Genomic DNA, 25,716 nt, shown 5'->3' with positions numbered 1-25,716 from the left:
TTGATCTTCAGCTGTCAGAAGATACTGAAAAAAGAGACCAATCACAACTGTGGAAAATCACAAATTTAGGGGACTGTACTATCATGTACAAGCACCCAAGTCACCTGCTTTGGGCTCCTGTTATTACAATAAAGAGAGATCTATTTAATAGTCAGTAGAGTTAGGCCTTAATTTGCCTTATCCCAATTTAGCAAGCAGATGAAATGATGCCTAACCTAAAAGGGTCCCAGTCTTCACTTCTAAAGAGGGATGTTGGAGGTAACTGCTGCGGGTGCAATTAAAATCTCAAAGAATACATACAGATACAGAGAACTTTCTATGTTTCTGCTCATGCAAAGATGACCTTGGCTAGGAAATACAATTCAGGTGCTAAGAAAGGCACCTTTCCGTTGTGCCTCTAGAAATGGATTAAGAACGGTTTGCATCCATAATACGTCTTGATTCCCAAGAGCTGCTGAGCCTCCTCTGGGATTCCTCCTACAGTAAAAGTTTGATGTGTTTACTCACCTTCAAAACAGGATAACCAAAGACATCAGACACAGATTGACAACGCAGCCTATTTCTGTTTACATTTGTTTCCTCTCCTCCCTTTCTGCTGCCAGAACAGCCTTTCAGTCCCATCCCCTCGGAACAAGCTGAGCTGAAGTGGGAGTGACAGCACAAACAGATTTGATTCCTCCTAGACTTTGCTGCACAGACTTCGTAACGATTCAAACTCTGCTTTCACTGATGCTGCTCCCATGCAGGTGAGCGACAAGTCAGCATCTCCCTGGCACTGGCCAGCAGAGGCAGCTACACCTGCCTTCCCTGGAGCTATGGAATGCTGAGCAGGGCCATGTCTCTGCATGGAGCACTGATGCCTGTTCTGATGGGATAACCCAAGGGTGCTCTAAGTGAATCCATTATTTCCCATGACATCCTAATTCCTGCTGAGCATATAGCATTCCCTCTTCTAAGAAAAGAGCACCATTGGTAAATATTTTGCTTACAAAAAGGGTGTTTATTTACCCCAAAACACCACTGCAGAAAGCACTATGGTGTTATCCAAAAGGTGAGCAGAGGCAGCACATTCCCTAAGGACAGCAGCTGAGTTCCAACGTCCAGCATTTCATCGACTGCCCATTTTCTGTTCTCATGGCTCTGAGACACAATGTATGTCACCCACACAGACACCATTCTGCTTAACATCATGCAGCCAGCAGTACCAGACAGCTGATAAAAGGCACCACCTCTCCCTCCAAGAGCTGCAACTCCCACATCCTCAAACTGGCTCCGGCAGCACTACACTGCCGGCTGAGAGAGAAATATGTCTTGGAGAGCATCACATCTGTGCCTGAGCGTGCAAAGTGCAGAAGGAATAGGGTAAAGCTGACAGAGACTGCAGCAAAGCAAAGCCTGCAAAGGTCTGCACTTGATCTGCTTGTGGCTCACACACAGTCCCCACAGACCCCGTTCCAGTGCCAGCACAGGGCACTGCAGCCAAGAGGAGCTGCTGAGGCCGACAGCACAGCTTTAGGAACCCAAAAAAGGATGATCTCTGCTATACAGAAAATATGGAGTTTGATTTGTGTTTCCTGAGAGTGACTGATACAGTGGGGAAGTGTCATGAAGGAAGTAGGGAGGGGAGGTGGATTTAATCACATTATAGCTATTTACGGCCACGAGATGGCATTCCTGCCCCAGAGATGTCCCTGTGCCATGCCTGCACCCAGCCCAACTCACCTCCTGTGCCCAGGACCACATACCCCTCCTGGGCTGCTGCAGCCCTGGCTGGGCTCTACTGCACAAATCCCACGGTCGGTTTGGGTGAGAAATTCTGGCAATGCCATTCACCAAAATCTTTGGGGTATTAACAGGGAAAACAAGTAGTGTGATTACTTTCCATGATTTGATGACTGTTTTTCAAATGCTCTGTGCTCTTCCCTAATACTTTCACAATTAGAGAAGAAAAGCTCAGCAGGAGGAAACGGAAATGAAAGCCCAGCATCGTTTCACTGGGAGGTCTGAACTGAAGGAATAATTGGTTTTACAAGGGCTGCCTACTGTATGTGCTCCATCAGTGTATCTGCTTTGGATACAGCACAAGTTAAGAGTTTAAGTCACAAAATGCATCTGTGTGCATTTACTGTCTGTGGCTGTGACACTTCTTGCATAATGCAATGTCTTGCAATGACATCCACAGGCTAATTAAAGTTTCTTTTGGTCAAATATGCTCCACTGAACCAGCCCCAGAGCTGCTCATTCCACGGAACAATTAAATTCAGTGGTTAATCACTTCTCTCAAGTCTTGTCACCTTGAAAGAAAACCAAACTGCAGAGGACTGCTGCTGGTTAAGGCCTGGTCATGGTTTGGACTTAGTAAGGCCAAGCCCTGCCAGCTTCACAGAAACTCAGTATCTCACAAGCAGAGACCATGAAAAAGGAGAAAGAAATCCTCTGCCTGAAAATACAGGTTACTGGTTTGTGCCAACATAGTCTACACCTTCCTTTATAAAATTCAGGAGAGGAAAGCAATGAAATATTTCCTAAATGTAAACAGAGCAGAAAACAGCACCAGGTGCCTTTCCAAAATCAGCTAAAGAGACGAACAAGATATCCGAGACCATCTCTTGTTGTTGCATCACCACTTACATTTTTCCTGTCCTATATTTTTCTAAGACAGAATCCAAGACAGAAAGCCCAAATCCAGCCAGATACTTGGGATAACATTTGCCTTGCCTAACTTCTGACAGCTAGAAGTAAAGGCATCCTAGAATCTCCTGTTTCAGTGGGGATGAGTGGACAATTCCAGCAGGTGATGCCCATCCAGCTCCTCTCTCCATCAGCATGCAGTGACAAGAGGACGTTGCTCCCTTTAAGTACTTTCAGACTTAGTGCTGTGGTTTGTTGGGAGATTTAGCCCATTCACAAAGCCAACAGGCCTCTCTACCTTCATTTCACAGAAAAAACACCTAAAACGTTGAGAAATCACTGTCCAGACAGGAGCAGGCACAGTACCAATCCTTTAAAGCATGTTCTCTATCTCCCTACGCTGCTTTGCAACCAGCAATAGCAGCACCTCTCATTAAATGATAATGTGCATTACTTGTACACAGCACTTAATAAATAAACCAACAACTGGGCCCTTTCACATGTCTCGCTCCTTGCCTTTCCCTTGGCAAATGACGTGCAGAATCTGCACTAAGGCATGGCTTAATTATTTTTAAAAAACACCAACCATGAGCAATAAACAAGATGACTAAATGTATCCCGGGACTTGCATTTTGCAGTCCTTCTCTTAATTTAGCACTGTTTCAGCTCACTGAATCTCAATCTCATTTCAATGTCCTTTTGGTCTCTACTATCCCATCTTAAGGTTGCATGAATAGGAGTGATGAAGCAGACGGGTGTCGATGAAAATTGCCTTGGGCATCATCACACCTTCTGGAATACTTAAATTTGAATGTATGTGCTATCACAGGAATACATAATTCCCAAGTGCATAGGAACACTCAAGAAATTAGACAGCTGGCGAGAAAAGAGAGACATTCATCTGTGAAAGAGAAGGTGCATGAGCTCAACCCTTACTAGACACCAGAGAATCCATGTGAAAGCAGTGCTCTGTGGGCTCTAAAGGTCAGGGAAAACACAGTCAAGGCTTGCACTTACTTGATACCAGCAAAACCAACTACAAGAGGTAAGTCCACAGAAACAAGCCTTCATTATTCTTCAACACAGCTTCTAGTGTAAAATACAGGAGAGGAGGGACTGCACATGAGACCTTTGGGAGCAGGATCACCATCCACAGTCCCAGCAGAGTATTCCACAACTGTCCAGGAGGCTGCTCACAGCAGTGTGGCTGTCTGGGTGACAGTCAGAGTAAGGGAATCCTGTGGGGTCTACCTTTACTCTGGGGAAAAACTTAGCCACTTAATCTAAAGCAAAATTTTTGTCCCCACAAGGTAAGAACCATTCCTGCAGAGCAGCTATGAGTAAGCATCAGAAGAGGTTCTGAATTCCTAATTAAAAAAGGTATTAAATCACTTGCATGAAGACTTCCCATAATAGATCACACGCTTGCATCTGGGTAATAACTTTTTAGTGCAGTTTTTGCTGTGCTTAATGACTTGTCCACAGCCTCCATTTTCAGAAAAGGGAACGTCACAGCATAAATCTCAGGAGCATTATGGAAATACTGTCACACACACAAAAGGGGATTTGAAGAGCAGGTCAGACCGAGCTAACAGCAGAACCCTCCAGGTGCAAAGTCAGGCACAGTCTCATTGGAAAACTGTCTCCTGGGCATGCTAAAGAGCTGTCAGTGAAGAAATCATTTATCAGGGATTTGGACACCACTTTGTATCTTTCAGCCTCAGACAGAGGGCTAAAAACAACTGCCCTGAAGATCCTGTTCCTGTCCCTGTCATTGTCACCAGCAGCATCACTTAACTCACAGAGAGCAAAGCTGAAAATCTCTCCTGGAAGACCTTTCTCCAACAGATGCCCTAGGGCAGACTGACCCTGTGCTCAGAGACTCACTCCAGGGACGAGGACTGCACCTCAGAAGTGATGGTGTCTGATGTTACCTGTACCCAGGGCTCAGTCACTGGCCTTAACACATTCCTAAGTCTCCTGGAGGTTTCCTAAGGAGAAAGAGCTGCAAACATCTGCACAGCTGTGAAATGAAATCATGCAACTGGAAAGGCAAGCCAATTGGTATGGGTAATTAACACAGCTTATATTTAATGCTGAAGCCAATTAGAAGAGGAAGGAAAGGGGAAAAAAAGGAAAAAAAAGCAGCTACTTCCTAAAATTTCCTTTTGCTTTGTTTTTCACCCAGCATCGTGAATTTTGCTTACACAGGGCTTAGCTAAGCTTGTAAACCTAAATATGAATGCCTGCTTAAAACCTGCAGCCACTCAGTTCTTGTGCCTAAGCTTTGCCTTATCTGGAACAGCCCTGCCAGGCACAGCACCAACAGCTGTACTGGGAGATACATAACATGAATTATGGGCTAAACTCTGCTCTCACTCACATCAGTTTAAACCCCTTCAGTTCAGTGGAGTTAAATTAGTTCTACAGCACACAGAATATTTATTTGTAATTTATACATCTCAGAAGGACTTTTCTCATTTTACCACAGGGGAGTGTGCAGGGCATCCCCAACTAATTTTGGCAGCAAAACACTGACTGCAACAAAACGTTTTTATCGTGCTCCTATCTGTGCAAAGCCAACGGCAGCACTTCACACTCCAGGGCCTGAGACGGGGGATTCCTGAATGAAAAGACCAGATTTTCCCCTTCTGCAGACAGAGAAAAGATCCCTGTTTGCCAGCCTCCCTTCCTGCAGGGCTTCTCCCTTTGCCGCTCAGTGCCCATCTCCCAGAAGGAGAGGGTGACCGAACGGCACTGAGGAAGGATGCTGTGCACTTCCAGTCCCTCTTTACAGTCAGGCAGCGGGCTCTGATGGACATGGCACGCCAATCTGAAACAAAACCCCTGGCTGAAGGATAAGGATGGAGATCTGGTGCAGCCTGTCAAAGCAGAGATAAACAGCTGAGCTGTCACAGCACCTTGAAACAAATCAGGGAGCAGGATCAGAACAAGCACAGAGATAAAACAAGGCACTCCTGTCTCCTAGGGCAGTGGGTAAGAGAAAGGAGATGGGAGAGGTTTAGAAGTTTACCAAAGACATTACTTTATCATCAGAGTGAATTTCTGGAAAGGCCCAAGCCCTTGGTCATGACAAACAACATAAGATGTGATATAGAGTCAGATGAGACTCATTGAGTGCCCTCTCTCCAGCACTGCCATACAGTACATGCTGAAGAAACCCCAAGTACATGGAAAAAACCCCAAGCAATGATGATTTGTCTTTTCTCCTTCAAAAACAACAATCTTCATTCCCACCTATTCTCTGAGCCACTGCACAACCCCTGCACTAGGGTTGAAGGTGCTCAACCTCAAAATAAAGACACTTCCAAAATAAAGACAGCCCACACCTCTGTCCCTTCTTGGCTGTGCTAAAATGCACAGACAGGATGGCCAGATTCTTCCCCCACCAGTTATTTACTGCTTTTACCCCAAATGGTTCAGCTGAGGTCAATGCAGGGACACATGATTTTCACTACTGTGCATCAAGGGAGAATGAGACTTATCTGTGTGCCAAAATAGGTCCAGGTGAATACACAGCATTTATTTACAAGGCACGTAGGACCTTGCTGTTGTTTGGGTCTCTTTGTTTTCTTTTGTTCTGCTTACATCAGAGAAAGGTTATAGAAGATGCTGAAACACTGGTACAGCTGATGAGCACTGCTACAAGCATGGGTTACTCTAAATATATCCATCAGCCTCTTTAGAGGCTGTAGAACAGGGGTGTTGTGGCTGCATCTTTTGTGCTATTCCCAAACCCCTCAGCAACCCTGTTTTCAGGCTGTGCAAATGGCAGCACTACTACCACAGCTCCTGGAAGGGCATTTTGGAGACATGCAGACAGCAGACCTCAGGCCAGCATGCAGGGAAAGGGGGGTATAAACCCCTCAACCATCTGTAAGAATACAGTTCCAGTGTGAAAAGCAGTAAAATCCTGCTCATGTTGGGATTTGGGATATTTTTCAGAGGCATCTGCGGGTTAGGACATAATACACAAAGGCTTTTTCTTACACAACTTATTAAAAGCACTACCAATAATACACTGCAAACCCGACCTGAAATAAACCTTACCATTTCAGGTCTGACTTTCTCTAGAACTGTGCCATCACACTGAGGCAGATAATCCTCACATGAAGGGATTGGGCTTAAAATGTCAGCAATCCAGCACAGAGCCTGAGAAGAAATAGAAGGCCAGTATTTACTGCTGTCCCAAGAGCCACACTCTTCGCACATGACTCATCTGATCACTTGGCTGCTAACTCTGCTACTGCCCTGCCTCTCTCAAGATCTGCAAACAGCTCCAAAGTCACTAAGATGCCTTCAAACATCTTTTTGTCAAAAACTGCTGGTTTTCCACCAGGGAAGATGAAAGGAGAATCTCTCACAGACCTAGACCAGTGCTTTTGGAAATCCGCTCCTGGCCAGGGAATCACCTTTCCCCATTAGTGGTGTGGAGCCAAGGTTAGCACCCCTGGCATGGCACTGAGCTGAAGAGCAGCCACTGCCACTGCTGTGACTTGGGTGTTTTAGCTGAGGGCTGGTATTTCAAGGACACTTGAGAATACAGTGACCAACTCCACGAGTTAGGTGAAAAGATGTCCTACCGGCTCGAGTGGTCCCGTATCACCCTCCACCCCAGGACACCCTATGACAAGGCTGTCATAGAAAAGGGAAGTCTTCCAGTGAATCCTACTGTTCAAATATAAGCTACTCACCCCCAGGCCAGGCAGCATCCCCTGCCAAAGCATGCAAATCCTGGGATGCTGGGCAGTGAGCAGTACCTCATGCCTTTGCTGAGCTGCTTCCTTTATCAAGGAGTGGTTTGTTTATTATAAAAAGTACACAAACAAACATGGTGTGAATGACCTCAATGAGCATCTAAACTGACACCCCAGAAGGTTGTTTTGCCTGGCCATACATTATCTGTCTCTAAGGCAGCACTGCTCAAAAATGCACCAAAAACTTCTCTGAGATGTTTCTATCACTGCCCTCATCACCGGAGTACCTGAGGGCCTTCAAGTCTTGTATTAAGCAACATGACAAACATGTCACATCTGGGTCATTCTCTCTTTCCTGCTCTTCTCAAGAGGAGAATTAAGTGCAGTAAATTGCTTTCATTGGACTTTGGTTTCCTGTGTCTGTGGTGCTGTGTCTGCAAGAGGAAGCAAGGTGAAAGAAACACCTCTAATGCAGAGAGGAAAAAAGGACAAGCTTTCTGTGGTGGCCTCTGGTTTCTGTGAATGTTATCCCAGAGCCTCTGCTTGGTTGGTCTTTGGTTTTGGAATTAGAATGTCCCAGGACCCTCAAGCAACACAACTGTCAAACCCACTCCCTTCCTAAGGCACTTCCATAAGCATTTTCCAAGTGCTGGAGCCATCCAGAAGACATCACACCTGGCTCACACCTCTACAGGAAGCCAGAGCAGAGAGAGGATGAGTGTGATGGACTTGCATAACTCGTATCACACTGCAGCATTCAGTGTTGGCTGCATTTTCCTGAAGGCTGATGGCTTCATGCCCAGACATTGTACATTTCATGATGATAAAAAGACCCACTCAATTGAAGAGCTGACTCCTGCAGCCCTTATTTTAAAAACAATTCTTGCAGAAATGGTCCTACATCTGGCAGCAAGAAGGCTTGTGCAAGGAAGGACAGACCCTTTGAGCAAAAGTGGGATGAACAGACCAATCTAAACAAGCACATGTAACCCAGAAGTGTGCTTTTCAGTACTGATAGTAGTAATTTCCCCCAGATAGAGCCTAACTTTCTCTGCTGAAGCAATAAAAATACCTAAAATAGTGAAATTGTAGGTTCTTATGGAAATTTTGTTCCAAGCACAGCTCTCTTCCTTCCTTCTCTGAAGGAGATTTTTTGAAGCATTTTGAAAAGTAAGCCAGGCTGCAGCACTTTCCCTGATTGGGAATATTGTTTTTAAACCACTTAGTGCAGATTCCTACTGCTCTGGTGCAGTGCAGGGCACAAGGCATCAGCAGTTTCTTTGCCTCTATGAGAGGACAGCAATGGAGGGAGGGCAGTCTGCCCTCAGCTCTGCTCTCTCCCGAGTGTCTGCCCGCAGTGCTTGTGCATTCCCATGTAATGCAGCCAGGCAGTTCCAGCTTTCCTTCCACCAGCTTGGGAAGCTCCTTGGAAAACCACTAAGAACTGGCCATTTGGAGGGAATGGGATATGGAAACAGAGGGGGAATATCCCAAAAGCAACCCCCTCCTGCACTGCTCCCTACTCCTGGAGGAGGCTTCATACCACCTTGGCAATTCTCCACTGTGAGGATGTGCATCAAGAATTAAATTTAAGGGTGGAATCTCTGCGGTGATCCAGAGAAAAACTGCCTCAAATCCATAATGTTTCAAGCTAACTAATCCTACAAATTGGAATGGAAATAAGCCATTCATCATTTTCTCCTTCCAAATTAACCAAGATCAATCACTACTTGCAGGCGTTTCACAACATCTGGGCAAGACAAAAGTGGGGATTTGGGGACCAGATCAAAGAGGACAGAACAAGACCCTGCCCTTGAATGGGATTGGGTCAGAGAGGCCTCTGATAAAGCTTTAACTGAGTGACTTGAAGCTTTTCCCAGCTCCTCTCTCTCACCTCTGGTTGTAGCTGCCAGAGTGTGTCCCTGCCAGCTGTTTCCTTTCTCGTAGGACTACCAAAACCCAGACAGTGAGGATGAGATAATGTACCTACACCTGATGGCACCAGTTCAGATGGACACTCAGACAAGTATTTATCTAAGCACATGCTTAACTCCATCCCTATTTAGCAAAGTCTTTACGTACAGGCCCAAATTTATCTCTCTATGGCTACATGAGACGTAAGCCTCTCATTAACACCTCTTTTTCTCAATCAGGGCTTATGTGCCATTCTTAGCTGCAGGACGATGCTGTGCATACGTGGAAGGCCACATTTCTCCTCTGCTTCTCCATGCAGGAGGTAGAGCTATCTGCAGCGACTCAGCAGCATAGAGATGGGGGAGAGGACAGCATGGTGGAGAGAGAAAAAAGCAAAGCAAGACTTACGTTGGCTTTGAGGCTTCAGCCTGGTCAGTCTGCAGTTTCTCCCCACCTTCCACTTCCATGGTGCAGTACACGATACGGTTGGGGGCCAGCGACTTCAGACCCTGCACCTCCATGATGACAACCTGCCGGGAGAGAAAGAGAAATGTAAGAGAAGCAGCCTCCTTCAGACCTTGCTGTGGCTCCTGACCCAGCCAGTGCTGGGGGCCTTCATGTGCTGCTGGCTGTTCATGGTGGCAGGTGGGCTGGGACAGTGGCACTGCCCAGGCTGAGTTGCAGCCAGCGAGGTCTGTGTGGAGATCAGGACTCCCTCTGCCTGCACATGGGCTTGTTGAAACCTTTGGGTGCCCAGGGCTGTACCAAGCTTCAGGAGATGGACTTCACAGACATGGTCCTGCCCCACCTAGAAGTGCCTAAAGATGTGTAATCCAGAAAAAAAAGCAAACAACATCTCAGCTTGTGCCAAGACAACAATAAGAGTAATCACACAACAGTTGGGGGTTGACCTCTGAAGATCATCTAGTCCAATTCCCACATCGTGGCAGGGACATCTTTCAGTAGATCAGGTTGCTCAGAGCCCCATCCAACCTGACCTCGAACATTTCCAAGGAAAAAGCATCTTTGCCCCAGTTGTTCCCTGTTCCTGTGTCTCACCACCCTCACATTTTCTTATATTCAATCCAGATCTACCCTTTTTCAGTTTAAAACTGTTACCCCTTGTCCTGTCATTCTACAGTCCTGGTAAAAAAAAATAAAAATCTTTCTCCATCTTTCTTATAAGAAACCTTTCTTATTAAGAAATCATCATCTTAGTTTCTTGCAGGTAATTACCCTTTTTTCTTTTTTTAAAGGTGATTAATCCCATTAACTACATACCTTAAACTTTTCTACAAGAAGCACCGGGGGAGTTTCTGTTCGTGTTTTAACACAGATATCTATGAACTATATACACAGGGGTTTAAAATTGTTCTCCTCAGGTCTTCTGATCTGGCTTGAGCTGAAGATCCCCTCGCTGGCACACAGAGCTCCACAAACCCTCTAATGAGTGCACATTTTCAGTAAAAGCTCTCTTGCAGCAAGAGTTTTCAGCACTGAGCGGTGCCCAGACCTGCCAGCTCCTGAAGTCAGTGCTTCACTGAGCTTTGGCTTCCCACCAGATGGGGTTCAGCTGGAGTAAAGCATTGTAGACGCTCTGTTGTAAGGGCAAGTCCCTTCACACACGGCTGTACACGATGCACAGGCTTCTGCAACAGGGAGGTTTATTGCTTTGTGATAGTTCCCTGCTCCCCCAACAGGAATGCTTGGAAGTCAGGCTTTGTTTAATGCTGCTCCTGAAGGCACGATCTCTGGGTTCACAGCCCTATTTCTAAATAAGACTGAACTGAATACTATAAAGAAAGTTTCAGACATCTAGTGAGTTAAACTCTGAGACTGGACAAGCAGTGTCATTAAGTTTTGCACTGGCATGATATGTATAAAAATGCTTCCCATTTGCTTCCCATTTAGGAAGCAAAATAAACAAGAAACTACACAAAAATAGAATTTTCTGATTTTTCTGCATCCTACATTTTTGACTCTATCCTAGTAGTTGTTTTGACAATGTAACATAAACCCACTCATTGACAGACAACCACAACTCTGTATGGGTGAGCTGATGACTCCTTGAAGTAAATATGCCTGCAAATAGACCACAAATATGTTTGCACAAAACAACTGAGTTGGCTGAAAACAGCTCCTGAGCAACACTGTTCCAGGACTGAGGCAGCCTGTGTCAGAGGTAATGGAGGTCCCACAGCATCCTGCCTTCCCCTGGGCTGCACAGACAAACTGCTCGACAGAGCAGAAAGTCAGTGTTCAACACAGAGCAAAGAGCAAGTCAGCACAGCACAGTATTTCCACACAAACTGCAAGCCAATCTGTTTGGTGCATTCAAACCCCAGAAATTTTCAACAATTCTTCAAAGAGGAAGCAATTCTTGCAGCGAAATACAGCGACCCCTCTAACTGGCAATAATTAAACACAATGACATTTACAGTGTTGCATTATTGTATTGGTTTTGGGGGACAGTACAGGCTCAGGTTTACTGGGGTACACTCAGTAACAAACTGCATGAGGAGGTCAGTTAATGATGTAGATTTCTGAGCCATCTGATATACCTCAGCAGCAAATGCCAGACAGCATATATCACACAGTTTGTTCCAACAAGATGGTGAGACACCCGAAAGGACACAACATTTGACCACAGGCAAAGCTTCCAGTAACCAGGGAGGAGCTGTTCCTCATGGAGATCAGAAAGTGATTTCTACTCACCTTGCTTCAACTAACTGAAGTTTGAAGGGAGCAGAACTTGGCTGCTGTGATTTTTACTCCCACGAACTCTGCACCCTGTGGTGTGTGTGAAACTTACCTCCAGGGAGAACGACAACACCACGTCTGACTTGGAAAGCTGGTTCTCATTTTCTTCTCCCATGTCAATTATTGAGGTGTTGTGGCTACGTTTCAGCTTCTGCAGCTTGAACTCGGAGCCTCCTTTAGACACAGGCATGCTCTCCAGGTTTGCCATGAGGAGATTGACAGAGGACTTCAGCTCCTCAATGTACATGTTCTCCATTTCTTTGGACACAAACTTGGGAAACTTGCGTTCCTTGGATTTGGAAACAAACACAACAGAAAGAATGGCTGTGACAATCGGCAACCACTTGTTGCACTGGAAGAATCCCCCATGAGTATCTGCAGAGGTTTGCTAGCAGGGAACTCCCACAAACCAGATGACAAATTACAGCTTCTCCCTGGGTAATGTAGAAACATTATTAGCTTCCGTAGAATTACTACTTACTACTTGGTACTTGTCCAACTTTCCTGTTTGTTGCATGGACTTGCATTTCATTGATTTTTCTATCAGCAAATGGATTTTTTCATATGTATGTATTCACAATTACAAACACACCAGGTCAACTCTCAGCTGAACTTTGTGACTGACAGTAATTTACTAAGGATTCAAAGGATGTTGACAGTATGGGACTTGTCTTCCAGTCTCCCAAATGCACCAGTTCTTTTTAAAACACTTCTGAGCAGTCGCTCCATCAGTTTTCTAGGTATGAAAGGAGCCCAAAGAGGGAAAACCAGCAATGTGTGGGCAGTAACATGTGGTCCCAACTGGAAGAAGGGGTAAAACACCCTTCCCACTACTTGCCAGGGCCTGAATTTCCCTCCAAGACAACAACCTTTCATTACAGTGCTGCTTGTTGTCAACAGGAACTTTAAAGATTAAAACCAAAGCTGACGGTGAGAGAAAAACATGATGTTCCCCAATGCATGTTCTCAGCTTTGAACTTCTGCCCATCACTGGTCTGAGCCCTGTCTTCTGACAACTCTTCCCATGCCCTGAATCTGCTCAGGATTCGAGTGCCTCTCAGTGGGTTACGAGAGACTGTGCATGGTGTGTGACAGCGAGGCAGCACCTGCAGCCAGGGAATGTGAAGCTGACGTGCAAAGTATCTTGGTAGCAATTCATAATATTGTAAAAAGCTGTTTGTAAAATGTATGCTAGAAAAGAAAACAAGGTCATGTTTCTTCTAGAAGACTGTCACCAAGCTGCTGAAAAAGTACTCCACTGCACCAGTTTTTGCATCAGTCCTCCTTACAAGCACAGTTCACAGCAGCACTAGCACCAAGCAGTTAAAATATAGTCATCTGTTTCCAGTCTCAATCTTGGGAAGCAATTCCCTCATGTAAATTAGACCTGGTGCAAGATAAACTACCTAATCAGTCTGCTTTATTGTCTATGCATTGTATAAGTTGCAAGTCACCCTTAGGAAAAAAAAAAAGTAACTGTTTTGTGGATTTTGAGAACTACTGCTGAAGCAATGATGTTCAGACATTATTGCTTTTTTACCATGCTGCCATCCATCTCTCCAGGGACTTCAATTTTGGCACTCCCTCCACAAACCTCTTCAGAAGTGCAGCAAGACTGAGACATTTCACTGTGTGCCACCAGCAAGATCTCATATTAAGGCTAAAAATGTCTAAAGTGACAGAAAACAGTTTAACTGAGACTATTTGACTGATGATGGAAATGCAGAGATGCAGGTGTAGTCTCTAGTTACCCACTGGATTGGAGATAAAGTTGGGGAAAGTCTCGAGTAAGGCACTATAAGAGATGCAGATAACAGCAAGATTGGGTGTTAGTCAGCTCCACGTGTACTTTGAGCAGAGAGAGGATCAGGAATGGAGACAAGCATAGAGAGAAGCAGAGTTAAGAGACTGCAAGAAATGACCAGTCCAACAAGCTGGAGCAGAGTGGCCCAGCCCCAGACAGATATATCACTCTGGTCTCATCACAAGGTCTCATTTAGTTGCCCCTACACGCGCTCCTCCTTGTCCTTGAGGCCAGGTGACTGGGTGGGGGAAAAGGCACCCCAGGACAGCAGAGCACTTGCTACTGCAGAGAAATACATGTCTGCCTTGGCATCACTAAGCTCTCAGTTGTACTGCTGCTCTATTTGGCTGCTGGAAAAGTACAACATGCAGAATGAAAAGCCTGTCCAGGTTCAGCTTTAAAACATCTGCTTGACTTTGAGTGTGATCCTCAAGCCGCCTGGCTCCAAGGCTGGGCTTATGTGCTTTGATGGAGTCAGGTTCAGTGGGGGACCCTGCCTAACGCTGCCCTAGTGCTGTGCTGAGCTGCACTCTCCTGGGCACATGGGAAGGCAAAAAGACCCAGAGCTGTGCCCTGTATCCAGAGGCAGGAAGGCTGGCGTGCACAGTCACCGTTCAAGGTCACACGACAGGTCAGACGAGGGCGTGCAGAGCCACTGGTTCTGCAACACTGCAATGCTAAAGTCCCGTTAGACTCCACAGCCTTTGATGCCTCTGAAATGCAAATGTCCTAGTGTGAATTTCTTAATTTATTAGCGAGGCATTAATTTGCCTTGAGCATGGAATCTCCAAGACAGCCACCTCAGGGCTGGTTTCACGAGCACTGTAAGCCTCCCTGTGCAGCAAATCTGTATTAAAAGCTGCAAATTGGAGATAAAATTGGAAATGCTATCCTTTCACTGAGCTGAATTGTGAACCTGCCCTCTGCTAGAGGGAAAGCAGCCTTGCCCAGAAAGGAGGATACAGAGAAGGATTCAAAAGGTCATTTGGATGCCTCCAAAAGACGGTATTCATGGGTCTGAAAGAACAAGGTTTCTCATAGGCAGATGCTGGTGGGACCTGACATAATGGAGAGAAGGCCTGCAGCAGTACCATGAAGGAGATTTAATATCAGTAGCTGCCAACTGGATCACAGGTAAGTTCCTTTTACTCGAAACCACCCTCCAAGCTGCACAGTTGTATTTTGAAGGTTGAATTCTGCACAGGGATATGTCAGGTTGTGTTGAGGAGTTTCCCCTGACTGTCTCTCGCAGGGCCAGCAGTGTCATAGTTTGTTTTCAGCATCCTTAGGGGAAGAATGGAAATGGCAAATTCTCTTTTGCAAAAAATAATTCATGAAGCTGCAGCTTCTGCTGGCTGCTACTGAATCATGCATATTGTTGTCCCACATGCCATAAAGAGAAAATGAAACAACAAAACCAGGCAATCTCATTCTGGCACTCAGAGCCTGGCTACCCATCTCGGAACCGGAGCAGCCATGCTCTGCACAGGGGCCTACATTTCACTGCAAATGAGTACTGTAGGTTTTCTTGACAGGAATAAAATGGCAAAGGGCCAAATGCTGAACAAAAGAGCTGCAGTCGGTTTGCTGTTTTGCTGCACCACCGTTTGGCCATGTCGCCCTTGGCCACCTCAGTAATTTTATCAGTGAAGTGGGGAAAACCAGAGCCTATGTCCCTGAAGATGCAACAGCAGCAGCTGTTTAACAGAAGTGTTAATGAGGAGGAGCTGTGCAGGCACCAACAGCACTCTTGCTAATGCCTGATCATAAATGAATGTGCTCTGCTTTTCATACCCAGGGATATCAGTGTGGCTGCAAACAGCTCTGATATTACCTTTCTTATGAAAAATCCCGATTTGGGCACAGGTCAGTGCTGGGAGAGCTGCTGCTGAAAGGCAGGCCCCTAGACTGAGCTTGCCTCTCTGATTAGACCTTTTTCTTTTCCTTCTAGTAATGGTTTCTTGATTATCAAGAATGGCCAGATAGATCATTCCCAATGACTTCAGCCCCTTTAGGGCTTTATCAGAGCATCTAATTAGAGGCAAGGATAAAATCTTGGCTTTACTGATGTCAACAGAACCCCCTCCATCTGTGGTCCATCAGAGGCCACACAAATCTGCACTGTGTGAGGGTGTGATTTACTCCTAGGGAGACAGCTCCTTACAGAAGGGTCTCTAGGCATCTTAGCCAGGTGCTTGGTTACCAAAACTCTTTGGAGGTCCTGTGCCTGCTGCTCCAAACAGCAGCAGTGCCTGCAGGGTGCAGTGCTGGCCTGACTGCTTTCATGCATAGTGAGAACTTGTTTGGGACAACACATATGAAGTACCTTTACTGAGGCAGCATCTACCTACAGGGAGGAAACTGTGGCTCCCAGCAGCCCAGCAAAAGGTACAAATCCCTTCAGGGCAATTTCTGTCTCCTTTGTACATGCCATCACACACCTTATTGCCCAACGCAGAAATTTGACAGAGTCTGACAATATCTTTGTCACTGGTGAGGATTTGTAAGGGATTTTGCAGGAACCCAACCTGTCCCAGCTCATCAGGACATTCCAAGGAACGCACATCACAACAGCTTCAGCTGTACTTGTTGTTTTGTTTATAGTTAAAAACCTGGTAATTTTTATATGGTGATTACTGGGAGGAAAAACCCATAAGAGAATGACAGAACCTGGAGGTTGCATCAAACTACTTATATATGAAAAGCTTATTAATAACAGCAGAATTTTTTTTACCTTGGCAATTTGCTCTGCCATTTGGAGACGTCCATCCAACTCACGCCTGATCTGTGCTGCTTGCTCATCTGGGTTGTCCAGCTGTATAAAAACAAAAAGCAAAAAATTAACCAATGCAGCACCTTTACGAGCAGTTCAGTTCTTCCAGCTTACCACCTGCACTACATTATCAGTGAAGTATAGCATAGAGGGAGTGGTGATGGGCCACCTTCCTGAACAGAAGCCCCCCCCAAGGACGCCCACGATGCTCACCATCAGTGAGCACCAAGACAGACAGTTTTGGAACCTGCCCAGCTGCCTCCTGGGGCTGAGCATCCTCACCCTGAGATCTTACACCCACTTTGCCCTGTGATCCAGCCTCGCAGCAAACTCTGATGGTGACTACTTGAAACCCTGGAAAGCGGGGTGCCCTCCAGAGGTATCACTTCACTGGCTCTTGAGAAGCCACAGCACCCTGTGCTGGGGCAGGACGCTCGGCAGCTCCAGATCACCAAGCCAAACACCTCTGGCCCAGAAAAAACATAAGGCAGCTTGGCAGAAATGCACAGCAATAGCATTTGCTTATTTTCTTTCTCTTTTCCTCCATATTGCTTCATCCCTGTGCTACCACCTAATTCATGCCATCAGTTTTCCTGCAGACTTCAGCAGAGATTTTGTGGGGGTATTTTTGGGGTGTTTTTTGCAATGCACTGCCCACAGTCCTGTGGTTCAGTGTTCGGCATCTGCCCAGCTCTGAAATGTCTTCTGAGGGTAAAATGTTGTTTCTGCCAGTTAAGTAAGTGATTACAGTACAGGTGGAAGAGGTACAGTGACTGCTGCAAACAGTTTCCTATTGGTAGGACTTGGAGCAGGTCTGTTATTTTTAGTGGGAATACACAGGCATGAAATCACAGAACAGCAAAAACGCACAAAATCAATCCGACAACTGCTATAATGAGGTGGCAATTTTATAGCTGTTTTCAAGATTCTCACTGCTCTTTAGACTGCTTTGGGGTCATTTTGGCCATGGCACAAGGCTAGACACATGGTCAGCGGGGTGGTCATGGCAGTGCTCCACCCACGAGGCACAAACCCAAGCTCAGCCTGATGCAAAACCTTACTGGTTTAGTTCATCTCCTTGAGTCAATGTGACTTCAGGCGGGAGGGCTGGCTACCCCCCCCAAATGCTGCCTTTGTTTTCAAACTATCAGCTCCTTCTGGCTCCCAGCAAAAGCAATTGCCACAAGCCGCTGTGGGTCAGCTCTCCCATCGACTGCTACGTGCAAATGAGCTTTGTTTGCTGGCTTGGGGTTGTAATAATCACCTCCCTGGGCTTCATCCTTCTCTGGAGACAAACTGCTTGACACAAGAAAGGCTCAGTTGGTGCAGTGCAGTCTGGAAAGTTACAGCTACAGCAAGTTCTGATTATCAGCCTGATGAACAATGGGCTCGGCCGTTGGTGGCCCCTGGATGGGCTGAAACACAACACTTTTCCCCCAGCCCACCACTTTCCACAGCACCTCCTTGGCCTTCTGCCTGTGCATCCTGCATCTCCCCTCTCCCACACATGCTCGTGCAGACCTGCACACGTGCAGGTGTTTATTTGCACACTGCTTCACCTCGTATGATTTTCCAGAGAGACAACATTGACTTTGGCTGAGATTGAAGGAAAGTGTATTTCTGATTAGCTTTTGAATGTCTTCATTACTGTTTTAATTCAGGAAAACTACAAAGTGTCCTGACTATGATACAAATCCACTGAAGCTTCAGTGGTTTCATTCACACCAGCTGTACCACACAACCTTTCATCTTTATATTCCTGATCCCAAAGCTAGCAGAGAGACATGGAGCACCATCACCTTTTGGGACAAGCTGCCTCCATTAATTTCTCTGTGAACAAGTGCACCTCGCAACTATCCTGCATCAGTGTGCAAGCAGCTGTCAGAGCTGCTTCATTAAGGGTAGGAAATGCACAGTCCCAGATTTCCACTTCTTTGCAACTCTGAAAGAAGGGGCATTATTTGAATTCCATCTGAGCTACAGTAATTGAGGTTAATCACACACTACCCAAAATAACTCAGGCGCTAAATTTAGAAATCGAGGATGCTGCTGTGGAGGAGAGTTGGTTCTGTGGTATGATAAGGAGCCAGCAAACTGCCTCATGCTTTCTGCACTATCTTGATTTTGCAGATGTTTTCCAGTGATGCTACAGGTGTCAATGAAAGATCTGACTGCAGAAGATTATTTTTCTTAGGAGGTAACAAGCACCCCAGGCAGCCTCTGTGGCTGTGGTTGAGTGGGTAAGGTATTGCTTTCCAGGGCTGCGCTTCCCAAGATTAAGTAGTGATGCCAAGCCAAGTAATCCAGTATTTAAAAGAAACAAAAAATCTTTCCAGGCTGTATTTTTGACTCGGCATGATGGCTCCATGGCAAAAACTGATCTTTGGGAAAGCAGTCACAGCCTGTAGTAGCCAAAATAATATTTTCTTCTTGTTGTCTACAGAACAGTACTAATGAGGCAGCCCCTGCCTGTCCTCCTGGCACCTTCCAGCAGATCTCTTGGTGACTGAGAGCAGCAGCCCAACAGTTCAGCCACTGTCTCCTCCTGTGCCTGGGAAAGGCTCCTGCTGCCACCAAAGCAAGTCGAGTACATTTTACACAGTCATAACACTATACAGGGCCATTAAGAGAATAATGTTGGTGCCCATAAAATATACTTTGCTTGTGAAATAAGGCAAGGGGCAAATGTGAGGCATGCCATCTAAGCAAGACCAAACATCCAAGTAAGGCAACACAGACCATAACACCATTAAACTCCCAATTCCTTAACTAGAGAATCAGCTATTTATTATCTGCCACATGTGTGCCCACTTTATATTCAAATACTTGACAGCCAAATACATAAATGATTTACAAAGTCAAGAGAAACTGAATTAAGTTTTGTTCTGCATTATGACTATGTTATGGGTGTGCTATGAATAAAGCAAAGATATAAATAATAAGGTTGCCCCAGTCAATTAAATGTGAAAAGTATTATAAATTTCAGTATATATATGATTAGTCATATGCACTGGGTTTTTTTTCAGCAGTGTGCCACAAATACACGACGTACATAATTTGCAATTCTCAACTGATCATTACCCAACTGCCTGCTGGTAAATTAGATGTTTTCATATGTCTACCCGCATATGACATTATTTCTCTCTGCCTGCCCTGCAGAGATTATCGACGTTGGTGGAACAGTTGCTAAAGCAAAAAAAAAAAAAAAAAAAAAAAGTAAATGAAGTTCTGAGTGGAACCCAAAACTGACTGGCATCACAGCCAGCCCATCACTGCAGGTGCTGCATGGTAGGTGTCTACTTTAACCTCCTGTGAGGGTTCAACTACACGAAGAAGGCCTTGCAGAAGAAGGTTTTTTTACATACAAACTGTTAATAAGGAATAATTTTTAGTGGGCATGAGTAAATGAAAGAAACAGGTTTAAAATGTTCATCATGTGAGTTTGACAATTTTCATTGCCAGTAAGAACCAGATGCTGGCCTGCAGCAGCAACCCTCTGCTTTCACCCCCCTGAAACAAAACTCACTGAGAGAATTTTCTTCATGTTATCCCAGAGGAATAGGAGATAATCCCCCTACACCTTTGAAAGGCAGAAGCAGATTCAAACCAATCAACCTAATAAGGTCATAATATCTACAGCAAGATGCATAGGCACCCACTAAACCCACACCTAAACTGTTTGACTGCTGGGTCAGAGACCTCCCACACATAAGCCAGCCTGAGCCTTGTAGTTTTTAAAAGTCTAGAGGCCAGGCTCACTTCCATTCGTCCCAGGAAATGCCAAAGGCAGTACAAGGACATGAAGAGGGTTACAGTGTTACTTTAAACCCCCATGTTTTTGGAAATCAAGTGTTATATATTTAAAGCTCCAACTTCAGTTTATCACAGTTTATCACAGCCTGATCGTTTACAGTTGCAGCCCTGGTCCCAAAAGTGATGTTGGAGCAGTGCAGGTTGCCCTCCTCTTTCCTTCTTTGTTATGGCCAAAGTAGTTCTGCTCAGATTCACACCTCAGATCCACCCACCTGCCTGGGGACTGAGCAGAGCACAGCTCTCATGCTGTCAGAGGGCTGCAGCTGGGGCCAACACATCCAGCCTGGGGACCGTGCTGGTGGCACAAGTGACACACTGTACACAGCACTTGGCCAGTAAGTAAGAGCAGAGTGGATCTGGCCATGCCACCAAACATGGATTGATGGGACATGATCCCAACAGACACAAGTGAGTGAAACACGACATGGGAGCTACACCCACGCTCTGAGCTCAGCACTGCTGGAAATAACATTGTTAGGATTTACAGTGACAGGATGCAACATACAGATACAACCTTCAATGCCTGGCATTTATGCTGTGTATGTGACAGATATTGTTGGTATAATTGCCATCAGCCCCAGCCAGAAACCACTGGGACCATTTAACAATGTAATCCCTCCCTGTCAGTCACTGCTAATGCTGATCCCTGTTTCCCAGCAAAGACAGCAAGTGTCACGACATCCCCATTCCTGATGCATAACTAGGGCTGCTCTGGAAGCATTTCCCTTCTCTTGACAAGGGTTACAACATGGTGGTGAACCCAGTCACCCATCTGTGTCATGTGCTTCTACAGAGGACCAGCCATTTGCAGTGGGATTCTGGAAAACCACATCTTAAAAGCTCTGGCAGTGCAAACACTGAGCGGCAGCAACCTGTTTTGCGCTGCTTTGGGAACAGAAACCCATCTGGTTCTTCACCTTCTGGAAAGGAAAGCATTTAGTCCAGGTGTCCAAGAAATCCTCAGCCACTGCCTGTGCTGGTTTTCCTCCACGGCAGCACTGGCACCAGGGAATGGCCACACAACTGGAGGCAGGTGCAGGTGGGCTGCTGCTGAGCAGGAACTGTTCTGGCTGGGGATACTCTCAGCACTAATCTTCTCTATCCCTGTGTCCAGCACACCACCATGCACCCACTTTGTGAATGATTTTACCTGGGAGGAAAATAAGTCCCTGGAGGACAAAGACAAATGCTGTGACACGCTCATGTCCTTCCTAAGCCTGGCTTAAGTCCTCCCAAAATAAATGGTGCAGCATCTGTCATACATGGTTATAGGTGCCAAAAGCCTCAAAGAGAAAGTTTCAAGGCAGCTCATCCTTTGACATTCTGGGAGCTCTGTAGCTCAGCAAATGGTTGATTAAGTATTTCAAAGCAAACATGTTCATGTGAAGGCTGAACAAGATCACAATATGGGTGACAATTTTGCAGCTTTGATGTAGGGCTTTAAGAGAGATCTTTGTCTCGTAAAAGGTGGTTTCCCTTTGTGATGCACAGTGTGAGAAAACACTGAAAAATTCATAAACCACATCAATTAATAATTAATCTATCACTCCAGGAGTACTCACAACTTGTGGCATTGGCATCATGGAGTGCTCCAACTGAAAAACATGTGGCCCCCAAAGTGACTCATTGCAGGGAAGCAATTTCTTAGCACATAACTGCTGTTTTAGGAGATAAAGTGCCATGAAACAGGACAGAGTGGCACCATGTGGCACACAGCTTCCTGAGCCAAACTCCATGCCAATGTCACGGACTGCTCTGTAGCATCATTTTCCCACCAACAGTAAATATTCCTCTCTATGAGTGGCAAAGGGGAGCGGGAAGGTGGCAGTCTGGCACTCAAGGCCCCAACCTCTTCCCAGGAGTCTGAAGCAGGAAGCTTCAGGAGGATCTGAACATTCAGATGTTCTTCAACCACAGGTGGGATTCTGATCTCCCTTTAAATTGGGAATGTGACCAGTGCTAACCTGCCTTGGAAGGGTAAGTCACTAATGTCCTGGGCAACTTGCTAACCCTCCAAGCAGCAAAGTGCAAGCCCCAGACCACTGGCTGCCTTGGGATCTGAAATGAGAGCAAGGACAGCTTCACTATGTCAGGCACCTCCCCGCATCAGCAAAACCAGCAGCATCAGCACAGTCCAACCACGGATTCAGCAACTATCACTCATGCAGTTCAAGACAGGATTTTGGAAGACCTGGAGGGACCAGCAGAACATCTCTCCACCAGCTCTCAGGACTGCAATGCTGTATGATCCCTGCACATCTCAGGGACTGATCTCCCAGTGCCACTGCACAACAGGGATGCTCAAGGCCACCTCTCCTCTGGCCAGTCAGACCTCTCCAAATCAGCCCTTTAGGTTCAGTCATGCAGAATTTTTCTAGCACAATTCTTCTTAATTCAAGGAATTACAATCTGCACATATTACCTCACCAAACATTTTGGTTTTCCTCCTGTGAGCCCCTGTCAGCTCCTCACACAGCTCCAGGGCTCCAGCACCCCAAAAAGTGACAAACCCCCTCCCCTGGAGAGAAGCTCACACCATTTTGCTCATGTATAGGTGAAATAGGCCATACTGCAGGAATTCAGTTGCTTCCATTTGCAGTTGCACAGTCAGCTGTTTGCTGTGGATGTGTACCTGCTCCCACTATCCTGGCAAACTCCTGGATTATCTAATGAAGGACTGCTGCTGTGAGAGAGTACTCAGGGGGTCCTGGGAGGGTGATTTAAAACAGTAGAAAGGACTTGGATAATTCAGTAAGGGCTGATGCTTCCCTTCTTCTCTCTTAAAGAGAAATCTCATTTCATGGTCCACAAACTTTAGGGTTTCGGTAGATTTGTCAGTGAAAATATTCCCTGGGATGTAGAGCAGCCTTTCCTTGCCCCAGTGTGAATCTTAGAATGCTGCAATAAATCTCTGTGCCTCAGCAGTTGCCTGGGCTGTGCAGGTTCCCACCCATCACATCTGCCTGCAGACACTGGGACTGTGTCTGCTTCACTAGGTGACGTCAAGAGATCCACCCTCAAATTCACTATGATCCTTTTGGATATCTGTTTATCCCACAAACTGAGCTGATTTCCAGCATATTTCAGAGCAGGACTGGTGGCTTGTGCAGGCAGAGGTTTCTCATGCCCTCCTTGCAGACAGCAGCACCCATGGGTACTGGGTGCTACAGCTCATCTGTAGAGCACTGATGGATCAATCAGCAGCTGCTGGTGTCGTGGCAAGAGCAGACAGGTGCTAGGCATGGATCCTGTGCAGGAAAAGAGGACATCTCCCTGTGCCATCACCTGCCTACCACCACACCCCCTCTGCAGGATTGCAAGGCTGCGCTGCAGGGCTGAGGAAAGCTGAGACAAGCAAACCCAGCATGCAGCTTTCTAGGGGGTTGTGCAAAGATACCTCCAGATTTATGTGCAATGATAAATCAAAGAAAATGAAAAAACAGATTCAGCAAAACAGGAAGGGGAAGGAAAAGCGCTGCCTGCCTTTGCAAACGTTTTGCAAGCTGTTAAGAAAAGGGATGGCAAAGCACATCCACTTGAAAGACACGTCCTTCCCATCTGTGGCCAGAGAACTTTTGAACCCTGCAAATCCCTCTGCAAGATCATCCGTGAGAGGTGTACGACACTGAAAGGGATTGAAAACTAAAGCTGTCCAGAGGCTCTGACCTCTGAGCATGCCTTAATACCCTCTTCTTATGGCATTGCATAAGGATGCTTGAAGGCGTGCGGGCAGCATATGCTGAGCTGTGGCATCACCAAAGAAACTGGAGCACTGGCTGGTTGATGCTGCCCGAGGTAGACCACTACATTTAGCTTGCCTGTGTTTCCTTACAGCTTATCATATGCTGAATTTCACACGAGCTAATGGGAAAAGAATCACCTGAATTTCCTAAACAGGGCAATAAACTACTATTGAGTTCCAAGTAAGTTTTACAGCTAGAATTACTCTCAATTAATTCATCCTAGTCATTATGGAAGAATGGTCTACACATCCTTAAATCCTCATCTTTGATTAAAAGCTTATTGGTAGACATACTCACCATGTAATTCAAAATGGGCTTTGGCTTTTGGAGCTAAAGCAAGTTGCATGAGGACCTAGTCCAGCAAAGCTGCACTTTCTTGACACTCCGTAGGATTAAAAGTGATGGAATAAAATGTGGGAACATCTCCAATGGTGTCTATGCAATAACAGTTTTTCTGCAGAAAGCTCTAAGCAAAGAACTGACAAAGCAGAGACAGGCCATGAACAGCAAGGTTTTGGTTCTCTTATATGCCAAACAACAGGCTACCAGTAGAAAATGAGGAAAGGGAATGTAGAGGGAAGGTTATGGCTCCCACTTTTTCAAGGACTAAAATAGCAAAAATTGCAGTGCTGCTCATTGCAGTGCATTTTGATATTTGTGAAGTTTAGATTTATCACAGCCAGAGACTTTAAGAGATCGATCTCCTAAACAGGATGATGCCTTTCACACTGGTTTGACGCAGCAAACTTTCCTGTGAGGTCAGGGAGAAAACAGTTAGGAGAACTAAGCCTCTAGGCAGCAAATCCTCAGCATGCAAAGAAGTCACTACATGTTCCCAGTGGACAGTGTCCTAAGGGAGCTAAAGCTGCTGATCTCACCCGTGACTAGGACCACACTTCTCCAGCAGTGACTGTGTAGGTCACCATCAGACCCCTTTCCCTACAGCAATGGAGAACTGGAAGGGAACTGCCTTCCATGGCAGATCCAGTTATTTCAGTCCCTCTGGCTTGTACCTTCACTAATTAGCATCGATTTATCAAAATCCAGAGCAGAAACAACACATCTGTAAGGCCTTTTCATCAATACATAAGAACAACTATTAATGATTAATAAGTAATCACTATTATTATGCTAAATTACTATATTATGCTAATTAAAAGGTCACTTCCTTGCTTTTCTTAGAGCAGTGCCCAGACAGCTGGGCTCTGAGTCATTCAAAGGTTTCAGAGAAGTTTACCTCAGGGGGAATCTCCTGGTTTTGAACAGAAGCAATACCCTTAGTCATACCAATCCTATCAAATATATCAATGCATTTCAGAAAAGTCACTTCTTTTTTAAATAATTAACATCCAATAACAGGAAAAAACCCCACGAGGAATATGGATTAGAATCTTAGTTTTGCTGATTGGGAACATCCACCTCCTCTTTTACTGCCTGATCCCCACCAACAGGACCTATTCTGCTCCTGAAGAACCAGTGGCACAAAATGGATGTATGGCATCTCTGAGAAGGGCCACGTGGAGCTGTGAGCTGTCATGTGGGATCTAACCCCGCACAAAA

At 45.7% G+C, this 25,716-nt stretch overlaps 1 protein-coding gene across 20 annotated transcripts in view; it reads right to left on the bottom strand.

Annotated features, from left to right (window-relative positions):
- Positions 1-25,716, bottom strand: part of CADPS (calcium dependent secretion activator) — a 210,835-nt gene that overhangs the window by 119,903 nt on the left and 65,216 nt on the right. For all 20 annotated transcript variants that reach the window (XM_025894702.2, XM_025894687.2, XM_025894706.2 and 17 more), the window contains exons 4-6: positions 16,562-16,642; positions 12,076-12,312; positions 9,672-9,793 (exon numbers count right to left, since the gene is read on the bottom strand). In XM_025894702.2, the coding sequence (XP_025750487.1) occupies positions 9,672-9,793; positions 12,076-12,312; positions 16,562-16,642 (440 nt within the window). The remainder of the gene's footprint in view (positions 1-9,671; positions 9,794-12,075; positions 12,313-16,561; positions 16,643-25,716) is intronic.

Source organism: Manacus vitellinus, unplaced genomic scaffold (genome assembly GCF_001715985.3).
Source record: "Manacus vitellinus isolate BGI_N305 unplaced genomic scaffold, ASM171598v3 scaffold_14_pilon, whole genome shotgun sequence".
Taxonomy (NCBI): Eukaryota; Metazoa; Chordata; class Aves; order Passeriformes; family Pipridae; genus Manacus; species Manacus vitellinus.
Note: the sequence above shows the minus strand (reverse complement) of the source record. Positions and strands in the feature narration are given on the sequence as shown.